This window comes from Ambystoma mexicanum, chromosome 7q (genome assembly GCF_040938575.1).
Source record: "Ambystoma mexicanum isolate Mex_15411 chromosome 7q, UKY_AmexF1_1, whole genome shotgun sequence".
Taxonomy (NCBI): domain Eukaryota; kingdom Metazoa; phylum Chordata; class Amphibia; order Caudata; family Ambystomatidae; genus Ambystoma; species Ambystoma mexicanum.
Genome location: NC_090941.1, coordinates 749,128,900 through 749,150,221, shown reverse-complemented (window position 1 = coordinate 749,150,221; position 21,322 = coordinate 749,128,900). Strand labels below are relative to the sequence as shown.

At 44.9% G+C, this 21,322-nt stretch overlaps 1 protein-coding gene across 2 annotated transcripts in view; it reads left to right on the top strand.

The window, feature by feature from the left end:
- ATM (ATM serine/threonine kinase) overlaps positions 1-21,322 on the top strand; it is a 3,046,976-nt gene that overhangs the window by 1,115,897 nt on the left and 1,909,757 nt on the right. For both annotated transcript variants that reach the window (XM_069640412.1, XM_069640413.1), the window contains 3 exons: positions 6,016-6,098; positions 6,185-6,340; positions 14,752-14,827. In XM_069640412.1, the coding sequence (XP_069496513.1) occupies positions 6,016-6,098; positions 6,185-6,340; positions 14,752-14,827 (315 nt within the window). The remainder of the gene's footprint in view (positions 1-6,015; positions 6,099-6,184; positions 6,341-14,751; positions 14,828-21,322) is intronic.

The window sequence follows — 21,322 nt, the reverse complement described above, 5'->3', positions numbered from 1 at the left end:
CCTGATCGTAACCTCCGCTCCCCGTCCCTACACACTACCAACCCAACACTCTTGGACCCCCTCTATACTCTGAGACACCAAGTCCCTTTGTCAGTCCTGCTCGTCAAGGGATAATAGGGGATCAAATCTATTCTGCGACAACAAGCCCCTGAAGGGTTCAACCCTTCCTTGCCCGAGTGGATCACTCCAACTCACCTTAGTCCATGGTAGCGCACAGAATAGATTGCGTGTAATTGGGGCACCCCCTTCACCTGATCCATTGCCCCTATTTGCCACCCTCTCCATACGTCCCTGAATTGGTGCCACTTTCGACCCCATTGGGGGTTAGAAATCCAGGCCAACCATCCTTCTATCCAGTCTGGAGCCGTTTGCCCTTAGCCCTCTCGTTAGGTTTGAGGTTACCATGTGCCTAACAATTTGTGGATTAGTGAAGGAGACCACAATGCAGTCCCCTTCCACTGATTTTTCTGGAAGGGCCCACCCATCCCACTCTTCTAGCCATTATGACTACGTTCGGGTCAATACTTGGGCCCATCAGATGGTGTTGATCCAATGTGTGGCTTTATTCATCAGCAATTTTGTGGTTTCCAGAACACCCTTGGGCAAACCCCTTACTCCCATTATTACCCCTATCAACGTGGCCGCAGCTGGGGGAAGATTTAACATTGTTCTCTCCACATGCCAGCTCTACAACAGGGACACTAATTGGGACCCCCTGCATAGACCTGGACCTTCCTGAAACCCTTGTCCTAGAACTTTTCTCCCTGCCACCTGGGCTGTCTCCCTCATCGTGGGCCATCCCACACCTATTTCAATGCCACCATACCACCCTTGCCCTCCTCATTGGGAGCTACCACTGAGGCACCCCCCAACCCCCAACATTTCTTTCTCATTTCCCTTTTCTCTCGCCTGTCCCAGATTCTCCACTTTTAATTTTAGATCTCTAATGGAGTCATCCAAGATTGCTAAAGTGTTCATTACCCCACTTTTAAAGGATTGGAGAAGAACTTGGGCCGCCCCTATTTTATCCAGCCATTTTGCTTCTTGGAGTAAGTCCCTCGTAAGTGTGCACTGCTTAGAGGCCAAAAGCTGATATAGGGGCTTTAGTTTTGCATCAATTAGGGACTCTACCCAAGCCTTATCATCCTCCATCTCTGTAGAATCCTGCGATACATCCTCGAGAAAGGGTGAGACCCCGAAATCCCCCTCCTACCGCACCTCAACCCGCTCCTCCATACCCCCTCCACCAGTTGGTGCCATTGGATCCCCATTATTACAGAACAAGGGAATACCCATTCTCAGGGGTATCTCAATGGTAACAGGGTTAGACCCAACCACCCCCTCCACATCAGTGATCTTAGTACTCACATTACTTCAAGTACAGACAACAGGTGAACCCCCACCCTTCCCCCCATCGTCTAGCCCCCCAATAGACGTGCCAGCTTCCCATTTTGCTTTTTCCGTGACCTGGATCCTGTTTGCCAGGTTCCCGGCCATAGATTTCAAATAGGTATCCAAAGAGAGTTGGGATGCAGCCCGCCTAGCCCTAACTGTCCTAACAGTAGATTTGGGGGTTGGTTTTGGGGTTCTACATGTTTTCGTTTTTTTGGCACTAGTTGCCATTTTACCCAAACCCCCTTCTTCCCTTGATTTTCTTTTTACCATTGTTTAGGTTGGCTGGGGGTTAGTTTGTAGTTAATTAGGTACAATTGTTTGGAGGCTAAAGTGCTAATAAAAAGTGCTAACATACTGATCCGACCTGATGAAACATTTGCACACAGAATATTTCAAACCCTAAAAAGCACAGTATAGTTGAGAAAAATATTGTAATTAATAGACAAAAAACCCTACCGAATTATTAAAAAAGTATTATAACATAAAAACAATCCAAATTAATAATGGGAAAATTAAATTTGCTTTCAAAATCAATACTCTAAATAGTGGCCAATTCTGTATTCCATATTTCACAATTATTCCCGAGTTGGCCAAACTACTTTAAGGCAGCCCACTGCAGTCAAGTCTGTCCAATCTATGAGCAACCAGCGTAGCCACTTGGAAAAGGAAAAGTCTGTAATCCAATACTCCAATAATTGACTGAGGTTACTGCCGATGTAAACTCATTTGGAGCTGTGGCCAGATAGTCCTAACAGCTCACTCCTTTCAGCCCCCAGTGACCCCACTGCCCAACCGCTACTACTGAAGGGGAGAGAGACTCGCAGCCCCTACAGTGCAAGTGGCGGGCAGAGAAATTACAGGCCTGGTAAATGTCTAAGTGTCTAAAAAATGGCAGTGTCTAAAAAATTAGAACGTAATAGAGGAGTAATGGAGGAGAAAGGGCGAGGGCGGTGATATACAATTTTTCCACAAGCCAGCAATCAAGCCGGCAAAGGGCAGCCAGTAGGAAACCAAACTGGTCCAAGGGCAGGGAACGCCAGACGGCTTAAGGAGCTGCCAGAGTCCATCTTTCCCCCCTGCCCTTATTGAGCTTAAGAGACATGCTTGAATGACGGCAGACAAAAAAGAATATCAACGCATAAACAGCAACTCTGTGCGCCCACTTACTCGTATGCCGGCATAGCAGTTCTGTGTAGTTTTTGAATGCTGTGTAGACTATAAATGCTAAGACTGTGTCGGCAACGGAAAATCAAAAAGGCCCAGGAAGCAGCCACATGGGTAACTCACGGGTAACTCCAACGTGCCCTCTGTGCTCGTGCACAAACTCCTGGGGAGAAGTTTTAACGGGATGGCCCGCCTCCTGAGCAAAGACACTGAAAACAGACCAGGGCTGTGCAAACTTCAAGGACTCTGCTGGACTCTTTATTAAAAAGAGAGACTCTAATAGTTTTGCACCCCGGCAAAGCACTAAACTGAAAACCCAGCGGGGTATTGTGCATCTCCAGCAACAGAGGATGAACGTGACAGCAGGCGGCCTAGCAGCAAGAAGGATGATGTCACACAGGTCACTGAGCGGCAGCAGTGGAGGAAGGAGGGCAACTCGGGTGGTATGGACCCTTCACCGGAATACGAGGATAATGCCTTAAATCACCAGTCATAAGGCAATAGCAGCCAAGCAGTCTTAATGGGCCGTCCAGCACAGTCCCAACAAGTACAGGAGCAGATCATGAGGACAGACATCCACCTTCTGGCGCTCCATATTTTGGCTAATAAGTGGAGGTGTAAAATACTCAATGGTTGCTGTTATGTCGCAAGAAAGACTGCGACTGGCAATCACCAGCATCACACCAGCCAGGAACATCAGGGTCAGGTCAGAAAACAGTCTCCTCTCTCCCAGGTGAGTGCAGTGAGGATCGATCACTGGGCAGACTCTGCCTCTGCAGGGTGTCTGCAAACATTGGAACTGGCAATCACCAGCATCACACCAGCCCGGAAAGAACGGGGTCATGGCAAAATGCAGTCTCCTCTCTCCCAGAGCAGTTCGTAATATGGAAATAGTATGGATATTAAGCGCGATATAAATAACCTATCATATATCATAGCATATGTAACGAAAAGTCACCACTAGGTTCAGTCATCGGGTTTAACAAAAGGAGCGGTAAACAATCAGCCCCGAATCACAGGTGTGTATGAAACAAGAATTACAGGGACGGCTTAAGTCGGAGCTGGAACAGCTGATGCCCTGATTTTCAAGCACTCATGCGCCACCATGTAGCCATTGCCACGGCTGACCAGACCACCGCTGGTCAAATCACAGACTGAGACAGACCTGCTCCTGCATCCAGCGCTGAAAGCTTTCACGACGACACAGATGATAGCAGAGCCACCGCTCTGAGGTTGGGCACCACCCACTGACTCAGACGGCTCATCCACCTGCAGTCGTGGTGCCACACGACCATGCAGCCCCCTCCTCCAGGGCCACCTGCACCGCCGTTTGCTGAGCTCTTGAGTGCTGTCCGCTTTCCAGCGCCACAGTGGCCGATCCCGGTGCAGACTCAGGGTGCCACCCCACCAAGCTGGTGGATCCACCGGATCACGGGAGCCGGCAAGAGCAGCAGGGGGTCTGCAGGCCAGGTGGCGTCCCCTATATGGGAGCAGCATTCGGTTTCCAGGCTGGCCCAGTCCCAATCCCGCCCCAGTGCACATCTCCCGTTACAGGCGGTTGATCAGGGCCGTGGATGAAGGGCCGGAATGGCACTGTCGCCGGGTTTTCGCTACAGCAAGTATTATGCCAAATATGAAGGTTTTGGAGGAACGGGCATCCGATGAAGGTCCGGTAGACTCTGCGACTCGGGAGCTCTAACAAAGAGCCGCCATATTACTTATACAAAAGGACTGCAATGTTCCATGCTCAAGGTCACTGGTGCTCGGCCGAGACTAATGAAAGAAAACCTCAAATGTATTGTACTTCAATATGTCTAAGTTAATGCTTGCGGCTCACGTTTACTGAATATGAAAGCATTTGCATCCCACTTAACATTAGTATCAAGGCTGGGCCTACGGGTCATATGCCGCTTAAGTATGGCTGGCATGGTTAGACACGAAATTACAATTCACAACGTAGTATATGCTGAATTTTTTAAAAACCTTATAAAACATTGAAATACTCTTCAGATTGTTTTTGCACATGCAGCCCCAAAAGGCAAAAAGTGTACCATTTCATCCTGAATGGGAAACCAATTTCTTTTCTTTCAGCGTAAAAAGAATATACGCATCTTTAATATACGGTATCCAATTTACAGTGGTGAAAAATAGGTAATGTTGATAGTGAATAATACACAAATTATGAAAATAATGTTCCCAAAAGAAGCTGTCTGAGATCCTAAAAAGTAGGTAAAGGGGTACTCCTTGCTGTAGTGTTTGCATTATCAACCAATGTGATTGCCCTTTTGTACGAATCTGCCTTTTCTTTAGATATTAACTTCCTTAAATCAAAACTTTGACTCCGTCAGACAGCATCTGAGTGCTGTTGCTGTTTCAAGCTGCACATCAGATTACTGAGCACTCATGAATATTATGCAGTCAGCCTTCACATTGAATTTCTCAATTGGTTTCCTACATTCTGATAGTCTTGACAATTTTTAGGAGACCACTGCTAATACAAATAATGAAATAAAGATGTTTCTGAAGTTAATATCATGGTAAATGCATATGTTATTCCCTTTTTATATAAAGAGCAAATAAACTGGCCCAAAAAATCTTGGTACAAATTCTCATACTCATGACATCACCAGCCCAGTAGCTCTCACCAGTAGCTCTCGCCTATTGGCCAATAGATACAAGTAGCTCTTGCCAATGCAAAGGTTGGAGACCTCTAGAAAGTGTGTTTTTCTTTACCATGGATTTCTTTCTCATCATTCGCGCCTGCTGGGCAGTGCGACAAAAGGGAGGGAGGCACCTAGAGATGTCCCCAATATCTGCTCGACCGATGCTGGTCCTCCCAAGAGATGAGAAACAGTGGTGTATTGAATACTCCAGTTTAGGAGAGTTTCTTAATATGACCTAGAATGGGGAATACCAGTACAGTGGAAAAACCTGGCTGCACCACTGCTGTTCAAAATAATAGAGATTGGTTCATGCTGCATCCTTCACCCAAAGCATGTTTTCGTCTCACTTTATAGACTGGTCCCAACCAGTTGTGAAAGAGAGAGAGAGAGCAGGGTGACAAACACATACATTCACTTCATGGTGATTCAGGTTCTCTTAGTCCTTGCTGTCTTTACATCACAACATCCACCCTACCATCCCCATGAAAGCATATTATGTGCTTATTCAGTGTATGGCATGAAAAACATTGTGAAACATAGTGTGGCGTTTGGTGATCTTTGGATGGCAGACGTGCTCGCATGTGCACACGCAAACCTGCCAGTTATATGTTTTAATCTGGCAGCTCTCTTTTGGAGCAGATTTTCTCCAACTGCCTGCAAAGCCTATGCTGTTCCAACCAGCTACGAAGGAGGCAGAGCAAGGATTAAGGCAATCTCACTCACCATGAAGCTAATATTTAATATTTTCCATAAATATCTGTGTCCCTGAGAGAACTGTTGGGTTTCATTGCAGTACTTCGTCCTACTGAAGGAACTTCCAGTTGAAGAAAATCCACTTCCGATTGAAGATGTTCTTCTGCTTCTGAAACCTCTTCCGTAAGATGATAATCATTTACTCTAGCGCATATCGGAATCTGGCCGATGTTTGAGACCTGTCTTTTCTCTCTCTCTCTCTCTGGCAGTGAAGTATGCTCGTTGTATCGTCGGGACCAAGAAGTATGTGCTGCAATTTTAAACAATCTCCTTCCATCGGTGACTGCACTGGCCCAAGCCCCGGCTGACCCTGATGAGACAGAAGAAGCCCAAGGACAGTTTTTGAAAGTCATTTATGCGTTTTGGTAAGCTATGGTTGTTGGTATGAATCAGATCGGCATATTTAATCTTATCTGAATATCAGTGATTTCAAAGCAGTAGCAATACAGAAACACATTTTTAATTTTGGGTAACCTAGGTTTTTAACACAAATATCATAGCACTTTGGCAATATTAATGTCTAGGATATTGTTTATGGAACTGTGATTCTGGGGCTGGTATGCTACTTGAAGATGGCGGCTATGACTTCTCTTTTCCATTGCCTCTTTTCTGGTCAGAGGAGATTTCCTAATAGCCGATAGAAACGTTGCATGGGGGGGGTCCCCATCATTGAATAACTCTGCCACTTAGATCTCTGCTGTCAAAATGTTTCATTTTGTGGAGTGAATACAATTTTTTGGTAGAGAGGCGGACACCTTGGGTGGTAAATCGGTGTCATGATCCCAGTAAATTAGCCCAGTTCCCATTCAGGTATGCAGGAGAAGCAGGAAACATCACATCAGTCAGCAGGTCTAAAGTAGGTACAAGCCTGGCAAACATGGCATTTGTACCATTCATAGCATATGCTGCCATAGTCTCTCATAGAGCTTACAGTGGTCTCATACACTAAACATGGCTGCCGCCCGATCCATTGATAACTTACAGCACGCTCTATACATATTGCAGAGTGAGCTACTTAAGCCCCGCCTCCGCTGGAGCGCTTGCTTCGCGTCTTCTCCGCTGACAGCAGGTAACGCTACCGGCATCTCTCCTCACAGAACCTGTCAAAGGAGAAATCGGAAACAAAAGAAAACAAGGCAACTTTGCCTTATTATAACTGGCGCTTCTCAGTTGGCCCCTAGAGAGGGCTGCAAGTTCCCGAAATATTTATATCCAACGTTCTCAGAGTCAAAGCATCAGTTAGATCCATGCAGTTTTGGCCAGGAATGTTTTATTCACATCCCTGTTTTTCTAATTAAATTTATTCTGAATGTGATCTGTTGGGCGATCATATTTTGCCATCAATATACATTTAGCCAATGCATTTCAATGTAAACTTTCATCAGGGCTGTATATAGGCTCTTGATTACATCATCAAGCTACGCATAGTCATACATTTGTCAATACAAGTTCATTGAATGATTTGTATACAATACATAAAAAATTTTACACATACCATTTTGTTTGTCCCACGAATTTTCAATTGGTATCAGCGTTACAAAATTTTATGTACACAGTTTAAGGACAGAAGAGTGTCCTACCTGATCACTTTCAATGCATTCTCTCTGTCAAATCTGGTAAACCCCAAAGGCTTTTCTTTTTGCAACCCCTCACAGCTCCAGCCACGTGTGTTGCAGATGCGTGGTGAAACGCATATGTTAATCGTGTCTCTGTGAAAGAAACAGGCTATTTAGACAGCTGTTCTAGCATGTCTTTAATGATTGTATGAATCAAAGCGGCGGATGTTCTCTGACATTTACCTTCAGTTCCTGCGTTGTTCTGCCTTCTGCAGGGAGACATACACGCGCATGTCTCTTAGTACTATTTAAACGTTGCCTTGGAGACATAGTTGAGGCGCCGAGGTCCCACAGGAATGCCGGAGCACGTACGCCTCGCGCCCCACCCCCGAGTGATTACCCTGGGGCGGGGATGTCTCCATGACAACTCCTGAAACGCTATGTGTTACCAAGCTGTCAGCGCCGTTCTCGTGTGCTTGATGCTTGACATTAGTTTCGGACTGTTACTGTGAATGCGTGTACATTGTAGTGTAAATGCATGTTATAAGTGTAATAGGTGTTGTATAATTTGTGCTGTTCTAAATTTCTCATTATTGTGAATAACCATGTATCGCTTCCTCTACTGGCTAATGCTTACAGGTTATGTACAAAGCTAACTATCATTAGCTTACTATGTGTAGTATTTTTGTTCTTCATTTGCGGCTTTCAAACGATAGGTCTTAATTATAGCAGGCACAAGTGTAAATGTACAAAAATAGAACTGTAGCGTTTACAATAAAACGTCACGTAGGATTTTTAGTCTGAAAGGACAAGCAGAAAACTTTCACCCAAACAATGTTTTAGACAATCTAGCACATGATATTAGTGAAATTAAAAATAAATGTCATTCCAAATGTCAAATTACGTCAGTTTCATATGTCGATGACTGGGCTCCAGACCTGGTTGGCCATTACGATGGCTGCTGTGGGAGTTCATACACAATCATGAATGTTTAATTACAAAAAACACATGAAGTTAATCTCCTCGTGCATTCCTTTAGGAATCAGCAAACTCAAACGATCTATCCAGAAAGTTTCTCGTTTATCCATTGTTTTCTCAAAGTTTTCATGTGGATCTCTTTTCAACTATTTCTAGGATAGCAAATAGAATCTGTGCCAAGTTATGTTTTTTGTCATGCCAATGTCTTGTCACAGCCGAAGTTTTGTTGTTGTTACGTATACAAGATCTGTGTTCGTTCCATCTTGTCTTGGCCGTTCTTACAGTTTGTCCGACATAATGCAAGCCACATGGACATTTTAGGAGAAAACTGAGACATTGGTTTTTACAGAAAAAACAACAGAATTCCATAGTTATAGAAAAGATTACGGAACTGAAGTTATCTCCGAAGTAGTTTTTCAGTCAGCTGTGTTCGTTCGTAGCCGAAGCATCTTCTGCCAGAAGTTCTCTCACAGCCGCAGGACCTTCAAGCAGCATTCTTCGTTGGCAGTCGCAGTACCTTCATTCAGAAGTTTCCTCAGCAGCCTCCGCATCTTCCAAAGGTATTTTTCCTCAGCTTTCCGAAAACCTGCAGACAAAAAAGGTATTTAATTAACGAACGGACTTAATAGAAAATAGTTTAAATAAGTTTACGTAACTGAAGTTTCTTCAAGTTTTTCACTGCTCAGTTATTACTGCGCTCTTCCCAAAAGGCTGTAGTTACTCAGCATAGACAAACTTACACTTGTCAAACGTTTCTCCATCCTGAGAAACGTTGGTCATTAGCCTCTCCAAATTCCGAGAACCTGCAAGAAAAAGGGAAAATATTAGTAAGCGAGATCTCTCCAACGTAGGAACTATTTCAAACCTAAAAGATACTTACCGAAGACAATACTGGAATAGCAAAGACATTATAAAGACAAGAGTCTATTGAACACCTTAGCCTTCCAAGTTTAAAGTTTCTTAATTCCAATGTGCCTCTCTAGAATAACAGGATGGAGAGCTCTACAAAACATAAACGCAGGTGCGATGGGAGGAATTACCAAACGCACAGAGTTATACTGTAACTTCTCAGAAATCGGGTATTATAGCAGTTCTATTGTTATTGTTGTTTTACACAGAAAATGAATCCTAAAAGTGCCCAAGTAACAGGTCCACAGGCTGAGAAGGCATTACGCTCCCGAGGAGTCCAGGTAAGCGTTGCAATCGGCGAGACATTTGTGTCAAACGAGAATCATTAGGAGCAAAGAATCAATTATGGCGTAAGGACAGACCTAATGTGCTCACCTATTTGCCATTTGATCAAATGATTTCTGTTAGGGTGAATGGGCCAAACAAAAGTCACACCCTGGGCACCAATGAGCAGACCATGAGGTCAGTTCAATGACAGCCTTGAAGGAAACAAGTGAAGTTAGGGCATTGAACCTATGCCCTAACCAGTGACACTGTGAGTCGGGTGAGGGGTCACAAATGAGAGGCGGGCGCAAAGTTGTAATGTTTTCAACATTCGCCATTTTTAGTAAAGTAAAAAGGGGTTTGGATAAAGGCCTATATGTCCCTATCCTAAAACGAGTGCCCCTGCCTATGAAACTAAAACTAAAGCAAGCTGACCTTGTGCACAAAATAAATATGACCTTCACACTAACATGCACAAACAAAAGTGTGCAAAAGTTCAAAGGTGTAATTCCAACAAAGCAATCCTTATGTCCAGGGGTTGGTTACCTTCCCTTGAACTAATTCAGGAAAACTATTGTGTTTTGTTCCAACAATGCTCTATTCAAGTCAATGAAAATGTCTTTCACAAAATACTTTCCTCAGATTGGCAAAGCAAATGTCTCTTCCATAGAACACTTTTGTTAGGATGGCAAAACAAATGTGTTTTTTATAGAGTGCTTTTCTCAGTATGGTAAATCTATTTACCTTCAACAATTGCTCAAAATGATAATGTATCTCTTTCACACAACTGTTCAAAATTATGATTTCCCAGTATACTCTCCTGCCAGGAATTTCTCAACTGAATCTCTAGATACTGTGATGTACTCTCCTGCCAGGAATTGCCCACTTTTAGTTCTTGCAGATCCCCATATGTACTTTTCTGCCAGGTATCTCCTTCCAAAAAGGACTCACTGCTTGATGCGTATCTTTCACCAGGTCTTTTCTACAACGTTCACTTTTTTTCAAATATAACAGTTCTATTTCTTCATTGGTTATACCTTGTTGACTCCAGGAATCACATGCTCCAACTTCCCCCTTAGTGTCTTTGATGCCATTTTACAGGTCATTTTGAAGGATATGATCTGCCTTTTCATAGCAGCGATTGAGTCTAGTAAGCACATAACTTGCCCTTTTTGAGAATAGTCCTCTACACTGGTGTCATTTTAGAAGGTTTAATGTGGCTGGTGATAGAATTTACTGTCTCTGTAGTGGCCTTGCATTTTAGTATAGGGATGAGAAGGGTCTTCATGACATTCACTATTTATACATGCACTTGATATGATAATTTTGTCTACTTGAAGTACTTATTGAACTTCAACCTTTATTTAGTATATGGGTCTATGGTTCCCCTGTTCTTTTTTTTTTTATTTTTATTTTTTAACTTTTTTATTGGAATTTCTTTAAACATGAACATCGAGGCTCAACATTGTCCCATTTCGCCCCCTGTCCCACCCCCCTCCCTCCCCACCGGTTTTAACGTCTTTGCAATCCCTCTGCGTCCCATTGTTGCTTCGATCTTAACCTGTGAACATATCCAGTATGCGAAGGTTATGAGGGCACCATTGCAGCATGTAGTCACTTTGCAGGTATTCTATGGCGTCTCCCCAGTCTGTAGCGAAATGCTGCCTGTCCCCTTGGAGGTTGTATGTGATTCTCTCCATTGCTACATAGGTCCATATCCTGTGGAGCCATTCTTGTGGGGTTGGAGGGGTCTTTTGTTTCCATTTTTGTGCTATAGCTAGCCAAGCTGCAATTAGGAAGCCCATAAAGTTCAGTTTTTGTGTCTTTGTAAGTGACTTGTTTCGGGGGGCCACACATCCAAATTTCTTCTCCTAGGTTGGCTGTTCCCTTGAAGATTTCTTGCATTTGAGTTTTCACTTCCGACCAGAATTGTTGTATTTCTTTACAGTCCCACCAGATGTGTCTCCAAGTTCTCATGGTGTCTCATCCACTCCAACATTTCAATTGTACTGTCGGGAACATTTTGTGTAGTCTTTCCGGGGTAAAGTGCCATTGGATCATCACTTTTTTTCCATGCTTCTCTCGCTTGTATTGCCCGTGTCCATTTAGGGATTATTAGCCAGAGGTATGTCCGTTGTTCCCTCGTGATTTGTTTCCCTAGTGTGGTTTCCCATTTTTTCATGTAGTGCCAAGTTATATTTTCTTCCTGGGCGTTTATGAATTTTTAAAGAGTGGATACGAATTTCCTTTCTCCTGTTTGGGTCAACATGTATGTCTCGAATGGAGTGAGATCCCTTGTCAATGCCTTTGTTATTCGTGGCGTTGTGAGCCAGTGGTGGATTTGTTCATACTGGAACCTATCCTTTTCCGTGAGGCCCAACAATTCCTGGCATTCTGCGAAGGTTCTGATCTGTTGTCCATCGAACATGTCTCCCACTTTTGTGTAATCCGCGCCTCGCCATTTCTGGAATTCTCCTTTTTCCGCACCTGGGGGGAAGTCTGGGTTGTCGAACATCGGTATGTATGGGGCGGGATCTATCGTGAGCGTTTCTTTCTTGGTTGCTCTGTCCCATATTTCCATGGTGGTACTCATGACTTCACTTATTTTGATGTTTTGGTGTCTGTACTCGGGTTTCCTCCAAAGGAGGTGTCGCAGGTTTGATCTTACGACTGCTCTATCCTGTGCTTCCCACCATTTTTCTGATGTGTCCGTAATCCATTTGTTTAGAACCCACAGTTGTGCCGCCTCGTAGGCCCCTGTCCTTTTAAGCCCCCCATTTTAGCCTTCCATTGACTATCGCCAAACATTGTTATGAAAGATTTTCTTCTTTCAAGGCAAAGACAAAGAGGTAAGGAAAACCCACTAACCTAACTCTAAAACCTCAACTTTCCGCACACGCTTCCCATACAGAAACTCACACAACCACATCTCTGCACAGCAATACGCACATACTTCACCACACAGCAACAACAGACTGACAACACATAATCCCTCACAAAATTACATGGGTGGTCGCACCTCCCATACACAATACAAACCCCCAAACACATGCACCTGCTGTTTAAGGGAATATTCAGTGCAGTGCATGGAAAGTGCAAGTTTCAACTTCTTCCTACACTTTTATTTTTAAAAGAAACCATTCCGCAATGGTTTCTTTTTAAAATAAAAGCATAGCAATGATAAAACTTAATAAGAAAAAGTAGAGGAGCGCCTTTCGCAACTGCTCCTGTCTGCTTCCACCACTGCCCGTGCAGTTTATTGTGAACCTGACAACTAGACCGCATGTGTTACTTGCTACCATTTGTTTTTAAGTTACATTGTTGGACACTTTTGCTTAAATAACCATCATAAATATTAGATGTTCAATGTGTTTTAGAGGTGTTAGGTACATATAAAGTGTAAGTTCTGTTTGGTAGAAGTGAGTTTCAGGATTTTACCACTGAGGGGTTCTGAATAATGACATGCCATCACGCATTCTGGGATTAAAGAGTCTTCTTCATCAGATAGGGAAGAATACTGCATATCTCTTGTTGGAATCACCGCTTCTCCCCGACAGTCATCTCCTCCCATGTGATCCACTCCCAGGGTCAGGATCAGTTAGCGGCTGCCTTTCCCTGGCCGCGTGGGAGGAGACTTTAGGCCGGGGATCAGTGCTGACTCAATGCGTTTCATCATAGTTAACCTGTTGTGGGAACAAAAAGCAAGTATTCTGATAAAATGAGAAAAATGTTCATGTTACAGTAACAAGATATTGAGGGAAATGAAAGATACACTGGGTGACGTCATTAAAAACCATTCGGTGGCTCACTCAGAAAATATTACTGAAACATTGGCATCATTTCCAGCATCCCAGTTTAAGGGACAGTTGCAGGGCCATAGGAGCAACCTAACGGAGAAGAAGAATCATATCTGTTCATGAGTCAGATGAACAAAATAACGATACCAACGGAATTGGGAATATTAGAAATTGTTAAGGGGAAAACATGTGCCACCATGTTCCAGTCGCACACGCTTTTGGTAAAAACAAGTGACATTGTGAAAAAAGAACAGTGCATTTGTTAAGTAATATGCAGCATGTAGGCTTCGATTGCCAACATTGAAAGGCAAGAAAATGACCGTTTTAAGGAGGGGTGCGGGGGGGAGAACAAATGGTGTTGTGGCTAATTACTGATATTGTGCAGAAAAAATGACATTTTCGTGGTTATGAAAATATTACGGGCAAATGAGTGCTAAATGGATATGATTATAATAAGCAACGTTTTGATTACAAAAAAGAACCACAGTTCGGTTCCATGTCATAATGTCCTTGCAAAAATGTCGTCTGACAAGAATGTCGCCAAAAAATGGCTGTGGTTTGCAGGGACGTTGAACATTCAGGGACACCCCTGCTACCTTCCCCCCATATATATATATATATATATATATATATATATATATATATATATATATATGGTCACCATATATAAAGTCGCCACAGCCTTTTCCCGGCGACCATATATATGGGGATAATATTACTGGATACCCACAGTTCAGGGTACAAGTGGGAAATGTCTATGTAGTTATTCAGCCCCTTTTGGAACAAATGGATGACAATTAAGGAGATCAGTTTGCCTGCATTTTTGAAATATTAAGATAATGATTAGTACTGCAAAGTACACCCAACCTGTGCATAATAAACGCAGCAACAAGTCATTTTGTGCGCCCAAAACCTACCAGACTTGTCAAGGTTAGTTGCGCTGTGTTTGTTGTTTGCATTCATATATTTTGGATTGGCTGAGTTATAAATAGTAATGTAATGACTACATGATATCCCTTCTAGTTAAAGTAAACACCTTGAAGAACCAGGAACGTTGTGTTTTTTTAAACGTACATTTTAATATTTTACTTTGGCCAAAGATTCCTGATCATGGTAAATTAGTGCATCCAGATCTTTGGCACTGGATTTATGTAGGTAACATTTATTTGGATGGTTCTTATAAAACATTTGCAATCTTGATATTTATTTGCCTTACATTTATAATCTATCACTTGCCAGAGCACTTTGATATGCAAGTGTTTTCTGTTTCAGGCATTTAACAAATGAACGGAAATGCACTGCGCCTGTAAGAATTGCCCTGGTCAACTGCATGAAAGCATTGCTTGAGGTAAGATGACAATAAAGTTGATATAACGTGTTTATATTGGAAGTGCAGTTCAAATGTTATTGGGGTGAGTAGCTTGGCACCAGCTTTCTCTGTGTAATTGTTGGGACTGCTGCATCATTCACGATTCCTTGTTAGTTAGTTCCAGTAATATTAGTTCTTTAAGTTGGTCCGAATGTGCCTAATTTTTCTGGGGGGTATTTAGTATAATGAACCCCATCAGTCTCATCCTTTTATCTTCTAGCGATGATGTTCTTATCTGGCCTAGTCTTTGTTATTAACAAGTTTATTTATATCTTCTTAGTATGTCTCTTGACTGCTACAGTATTGAAGTTGTAATTTTTCTTTGAGTAAAATGTCAAAATGACTACACCTATCTTGTAGGAATTATTCAATGACGAGGCTATCTGTTTATCTGTGTTTACTAGTTGGCTTTTTTCAGAGACGCATGTGGTCTATAAAGCTAGTGGACCCGAATATGTAGTTAGACTAATAAAGGTGTCATTTCGGCAAGATGCTGCTTTTTTTTTTTTAAATAAAAAAAGGTATAAAACTGTCAAAATACAGATCCGCAATTCAGAAAACACAAGTAAATGGAATGAGTCTGGGTACTCACTCAGAAGGACCCTCTGGGACACTGCGACAATATATGTCTTGGACCACAGTTTGTTCCGACCACCCTTTACCTGACCAAGAGGAAGTCCTTCCCTATGATACACCCTACTGCCCTATAGAATATACGGGACAGATGAGTAGATCACATGAAAGGGCGAGAATGAATAACGCCAGACAAGAACACCAGGCAGAAAATAGGAAAGGGCGAAAATCAGGAGCGTGTGGCACTAATCAGACAAAACACCCCCTTAGCAGAACGTACACCAGCTCACTAACCTCACCAAGCAGCCCCTGCAAGCCTTGAAGAGGAATCGAGGAAGTCCCTGTCTTGTAAAACTGCCACTGCAAGGTAAAGAGTGCCACTCATAAGTAAGGCTTAACAATAACATATGGAAACCTATCTAATACAATACCAGGAGTCTGAATGGGTCTTGCCGTTGATGTGGTGATGGATGGCATCGAAGAAGTCTGTTGTCCAAGGGGGTGGCTGGAGAAGGAGGAAGGGAAAACGAGGGAAGGAAGGTTAGTAAAGGTAACTAGGCCGGGGGACACGAGGGTCGCGCTAGTGTCAGGTTGCAGCACTTGATAACAGCGTAGCATCCAAAGTCTAGTGCTGAGGATCAGGTAAGTGAAACCCAGGGGGGAGGGGTTGGGAGTGTGGAGTACCAGGATGAAAGTGTCAGAGTCAGACAAGAACACAGACTGATGACCAAAACAGGGCGGGTCGTCGCAGAGCAGGCAGCGTGAAATGACCAATGTAGCAAGCAAGAGAATGGTCAAGACAGGCCGAGGTCGTCACATAGCGGGCAGGATAGGGTGCAAAATCAGGTAGCAGTAGAGAAGTCAAGGCAGGCTGAGGTTGTAACGGAGTGGGGAGCGTACTACAGAGTCGAGAAGCAGGAGAATTGCCAATAGTCAGGCAGGGGTCATAACCAGGAAGAAATACCAAATCGAAGCACAGAAACAGGAGCGGAATCCAAGAGGCAGACGGAAGCTCGACAACAGGAAATCCAAAGAACCAGACAGCCTTGTGGCGTAACAAGGAAGTTTGCAGCAAGCTTCAATCACTAGAATTAGGATCAGAAGCGCCGTATCCATAGCTGCTTCCGGATTTATGCCATTCTTGACAAGGGCGTTGCCTGGATACGCCGTTGACTCTGTCTTGCTCGTTTTGAGATCACGTGACTCCGGAGGATCGCGGAGCGCGAAAGATTTTCTCTGAGCCTGTGGGGAGGGAAGCCCAATGTGACCATGGCAACTGCCAGGCCGTTTTCCAGCATCCGAATAGTGGGCGTCTCCAGTGGCCTGATCTAGATGATCTGAGACCCGGGCATTCGATGGCAAACGTGCAATGGGTGTCATGAAAAAAACAAGCTGCACTGTTCGCTTGACTACCATGGCATTCCAACCTCTCTTTTTTTTTTTTTTAAAGCTCTTTTTATTGAAGTTTAACAACAAATCAACTGGTACGAACATCCCCTCTCCTCCTCCCCACCCCCAAAACCGACGAGCATTCGAGAAAAAAATAAAATAACCACTGCATTCCAAGCGGGTTCCCCCAGATTCACTGTAGATCCAAGAGTTTCAATCGTTGCGGGCACCAACACACTCTGTAGTCCTCTTTAAGAAAAGTCATTATGTCCCTCTAATCTGCAGCAAAGTTCTGCACTTTATCATCCATGGCGTAAACTGCCCACTCCAGGGCCACAATTTCCCACATTTTCCGTAGCCAATCCTGGCACAATGGGGTCACTGAGCTTTTCCACCCCTGTGCTATTAGTATCAGAGCCGCAAGAGTCAGGACCACTTTAGCCTTCTTCCTTCCTCTGCGTCCATCCCCCTCAGAGGCCCCATGGATGCCCAAGAGGATCTGTACCAGTGACCTACCATCCCCCTGACCAAAGGCTTGTTCCTGTGCCTTTTGTACCTCTTTCCAAAAGGTTTCAATCTTGGGGCATGTCCACCATATATGCTCTGCTGTCCCTGCCAACCCACAACCCCTCCAAAGCCACCCGATTGCGCTGGAAACATCTGATGGAGCCGGTCCGGGGTGTAATGCCACCCGAACAAGATCTTATACCAAACTTCCTGAAGCTGAGCCGCCCTGGCCAATTTTGCTATTCTCCTCCATAACCTCGCCCATTCCTCCTTACTAATGACCCTACCTAGCACCTGCTCCCATTTTTGCATGTAAGCCCACTGCATATCCATATGTGAGCTAACTAAAATCTTATATATATTGGAAATAAGGCCCCGCGTTCCATCGTTGGTTAGCAGAAATCTCTCAAAGCTCGTGGGATCCCTTGTTGCAGCCTTTCTGATTTCCGGGTGAAGAACCAGTGCCTTAACTGTGCATATCTCCACCTTTCCCCCTCTTGTATTGCAAATTCTCGCTTATATTCCTCAAATGAAAGCACTTCTCCTCCCCCGAAACATGTCACATAGCTTCCTGCAACCCCCTTCTTGCCATCTCGCAAACGCCTCTTTCTCCTGACCAGGGGTGAAATCTCCATTGCCAAAGATGGGGGTAAACGGCGATGGATACGTTGTGATTCCCATAGAACCCACCAACCTATCCCAGGTGTCTGCCATTAGCTTAGTTATAGTACTTTCGTAGAGGTGCCGAGGTCGATGGATTTTTGGAAGCCACAACACCTCTGCCAGCTCCTGATGGGCTGCCGCTCTATCCATTCTCACCCAAAGTTTATCCTTCTGGCTTTCCTCCCCCTTCAGCCATTCCCTAATTATTCGGAGCTGCGTTGCTTCACAATACCTCTGAATATTTGGTAGGGCCATGCCTCCCTCCCCCTTCGGGGCCATCAGTAATCTACCACTCACCCTGGGACGCTTCCCTTCCCAAACAAAATCTCTAGTCAGGGTATCCAACTCCTTAAAAAAGCTCTAGGGAACTGGCTGCGGGATTGCCTGAAATAGGTACAGTAGCGGAGGGAGCGTTACCATCTTTACTGCCGCGATTCGCCCTAACCACAATACTCGAAGACCTCGCCACTTTTGGCAGTCCCTCTTGATTGCCATAAGGAGAGGGGGGGAAATTAGCAGAGTACCACCCCACCAGGGTAGCCGTAATCCTTACCCCTAGATATCTAATACCACCCGGGCTCCACAGAATCTGGGTGCAGCCCTTTAGCTCATCCCGTTCGCTTCCCCTTAAAGTAAGGTTCAGGACCTCAGACTTCTTGGTGTTGATCTTTAATCCTGAGACCTCCCCGAATTTGCCTAACAAGGCCATGCTATCCTGGAGCGATCGGTCGGCGCTGTCAACATGAGCAGCATGTCGTCGGCAAAGGCCGCTACTTTCTGCTGTTCACCCCTAAACGGGATACCCCTAATGCCCCCCTATCCCTGATTGCCTGCAGGAGAGGTTCCAGATAAATCGCATAAAGAATTGGAGATAACGAGCAACCCTGTTTTGTTCCCCTCTGGAGATTCACCCTTCTAGAAGGGGTCCCGTTCCCCATTAATCTATTAGAAGGGGCCTTGTAATTAGCTTGGATCATGGTCATGAATTCTCCCCTGAGACCCATCTTCTCCATCACTCGGAACAGCAAAGACCACTCCATGCGGTCAAATGCTTTTTCAGCATCAAGAGCCACCAAGACCACGGGAGTGTTCGTTCTCTGAGCCTTTTCAACTAAATGGGCCACCCGTCTAATATTATCTGCCGTTTGTCTGCCTTTGACGAAGCCTGCTTGGTCGGGATGTATCAGGTGAGGGAGAATGGCATCTAACCTATTCGCCAGGATCTCAGTATATATCTTTGCGTCAATGTTGATCAAAGCAATGGGTCGATAGGCTGCCCGCTCTTCTGGATCTTCATGTGGCTTTAGGACGAGGGTTACCTTTGCTTCCTCCATAGAAGGGGCAATCCTACCTGTCTGCCGAAACGATTTATATAGGGAGGTCAGTTGGGGGGCCAGTTGTGAGACAAATAATTTGTAAAAAGCTGCAGTGTAGCCATCTGGGCCCGGGGCCTTGTTGACTGGGAGAGCTCTAATTACCCCTCTAACCTCCTCTTCCATGATTTCTCTGTTAAGGGCCTCTCTTGTTTCCCTGCTTATTTCCCGTAACTGTACCGATTGCAAAAACTTTTCCTGCTCATCACTACTGGGATTCTGGGATGCGTAAAGGGAATCATAATACTCTGCCAGAGCTTCCTGTATTTCTTCCCGCTTAGTGACTCCCCCGATGCCAATTTCAATGCTGTAATTGCGTTTTTTGCCCTCTTTCCCCTAAGTAAGCGTGCTAAAAGGGTGTCTGCCTTATTTGCCTTGGCATAATATTTTTGTCTCACTGCCAATAGCGCCCCCTCTGCGTTCTTGGTACGCAGAAGTTCCAACTGCCCCAGCGCTCTTCTATAGCCCCGCATAGCCACCCGAGACAGTGTGCTACCTGCCGCCTGTCTAGCTACTTCCACCTCAGCCTCCAATTGGGACTCCAAAACCTTCATTTGTTTTTCTCAGAAAGCTGATGCTGCAATTAGTTCTCCCCTAATGGTAGCCTTAAATGCGTTCCACCTTACTCCCTCTGCCGTATCCTCCTTCTTGTTGACCGCAAAGAAGACCTTGATCTTCTCTGCAATGCTCCCACGCACCGCCGGATCCCTTAGTATCGCCCTTGGCAATTTCCAACCCCACACTGCTCTCCCCCCTCCGATCCAGCTCCATCACTGCCAAGACTATTTTATGGTCCGCTATTCCTATCGTGCCTGTGTTCACTTTCCGGATACTGCCCACCAGACCCACCGATGTCCATATGTAATCTATTCTGGTTTGCGAGCCATGAACTCCAGAGATGAAGGTAAATCCCTCCTCTTCCCCCTTTAATTCCCTCCAAACATCTCTCAAACCCAATTCGCTAATCTTTTCTTTCAGATCAGCCGACATTACCGCCCCCCCTCCCCTCACCCGATTACCATCTCTGTCCCTTTCCCTATCCCAAGCTATAGTTAAGTCCCCCATGAGAACAATATGACCCCACGCGTGCTCTTCCAGTACTTTCAAAACCCGCAATAAAAACTGTTCTTGAGCAGTATAAGGGGGAATACGCAACCACAATAGTGTAAAGAGCGTCCAGATATCTCCCCCTGACCACCAAAAAACGCCCCTCCTTATCCCTTGTCACTGTATCTACCCTGAAGTCGATCGAATTCCTAATGGCCAGAGCCACCCCCCTTGCTTTGCTTTGTCCCGAGGCATTAAAAATCTGATCATATCCCCGCAACTTCAGTCTCCCCTGATCCTTACTCAGAAGATGCGTTTCCTGCAATCCCATAATGTCGGGCCTTTCTTTCCTTGTGAATTGTTCCAGTTTTTTCCCTTTTAGAGGGGAGTTCAGCCCCCTCACATTATGTGTTAGCCACTTAAGATATCAGAACTAGAAAACCGATTGCCCCTGTAACCTTCTACTGTCTCGCTCTCCCCTCTCTTGAATGACTCGTCAACCCTCTCCCCAGGTCTCTCCCCCAACTCCCCCCTGATCCCTCCCTCCCCCCATGGAAGGACAACCCCTTTCCGCTCACTCACTACTCCTAACTCGGGCATCCCCGCCCTTTCCATTCCCAACATGGTTGCTCCCACTAAGACCCCTATAGCCAAATATCCTTTCTGAGGCCCACCACCCCTTCTAATACTAGCGTAACTCGGGAGTCTTACACATGTACGTTACTCTCCTCGCTTGGATTTTCTTTTTGCAGCTTCTCGTCCTTTCCGTTTCTTCTTTTCCTTTTCTCCCTCACCGTCGTCCATTCCCAGGGTTTCAGCCTGGGGCGCCCCAACCCGCCCTGCGTTCCTGAACTAGATGCAGTTTCCTCCAGTTCTATCCAGAGGAGATCAGCTCCTTCCTGCAGAGATGTGATGCGCCTCG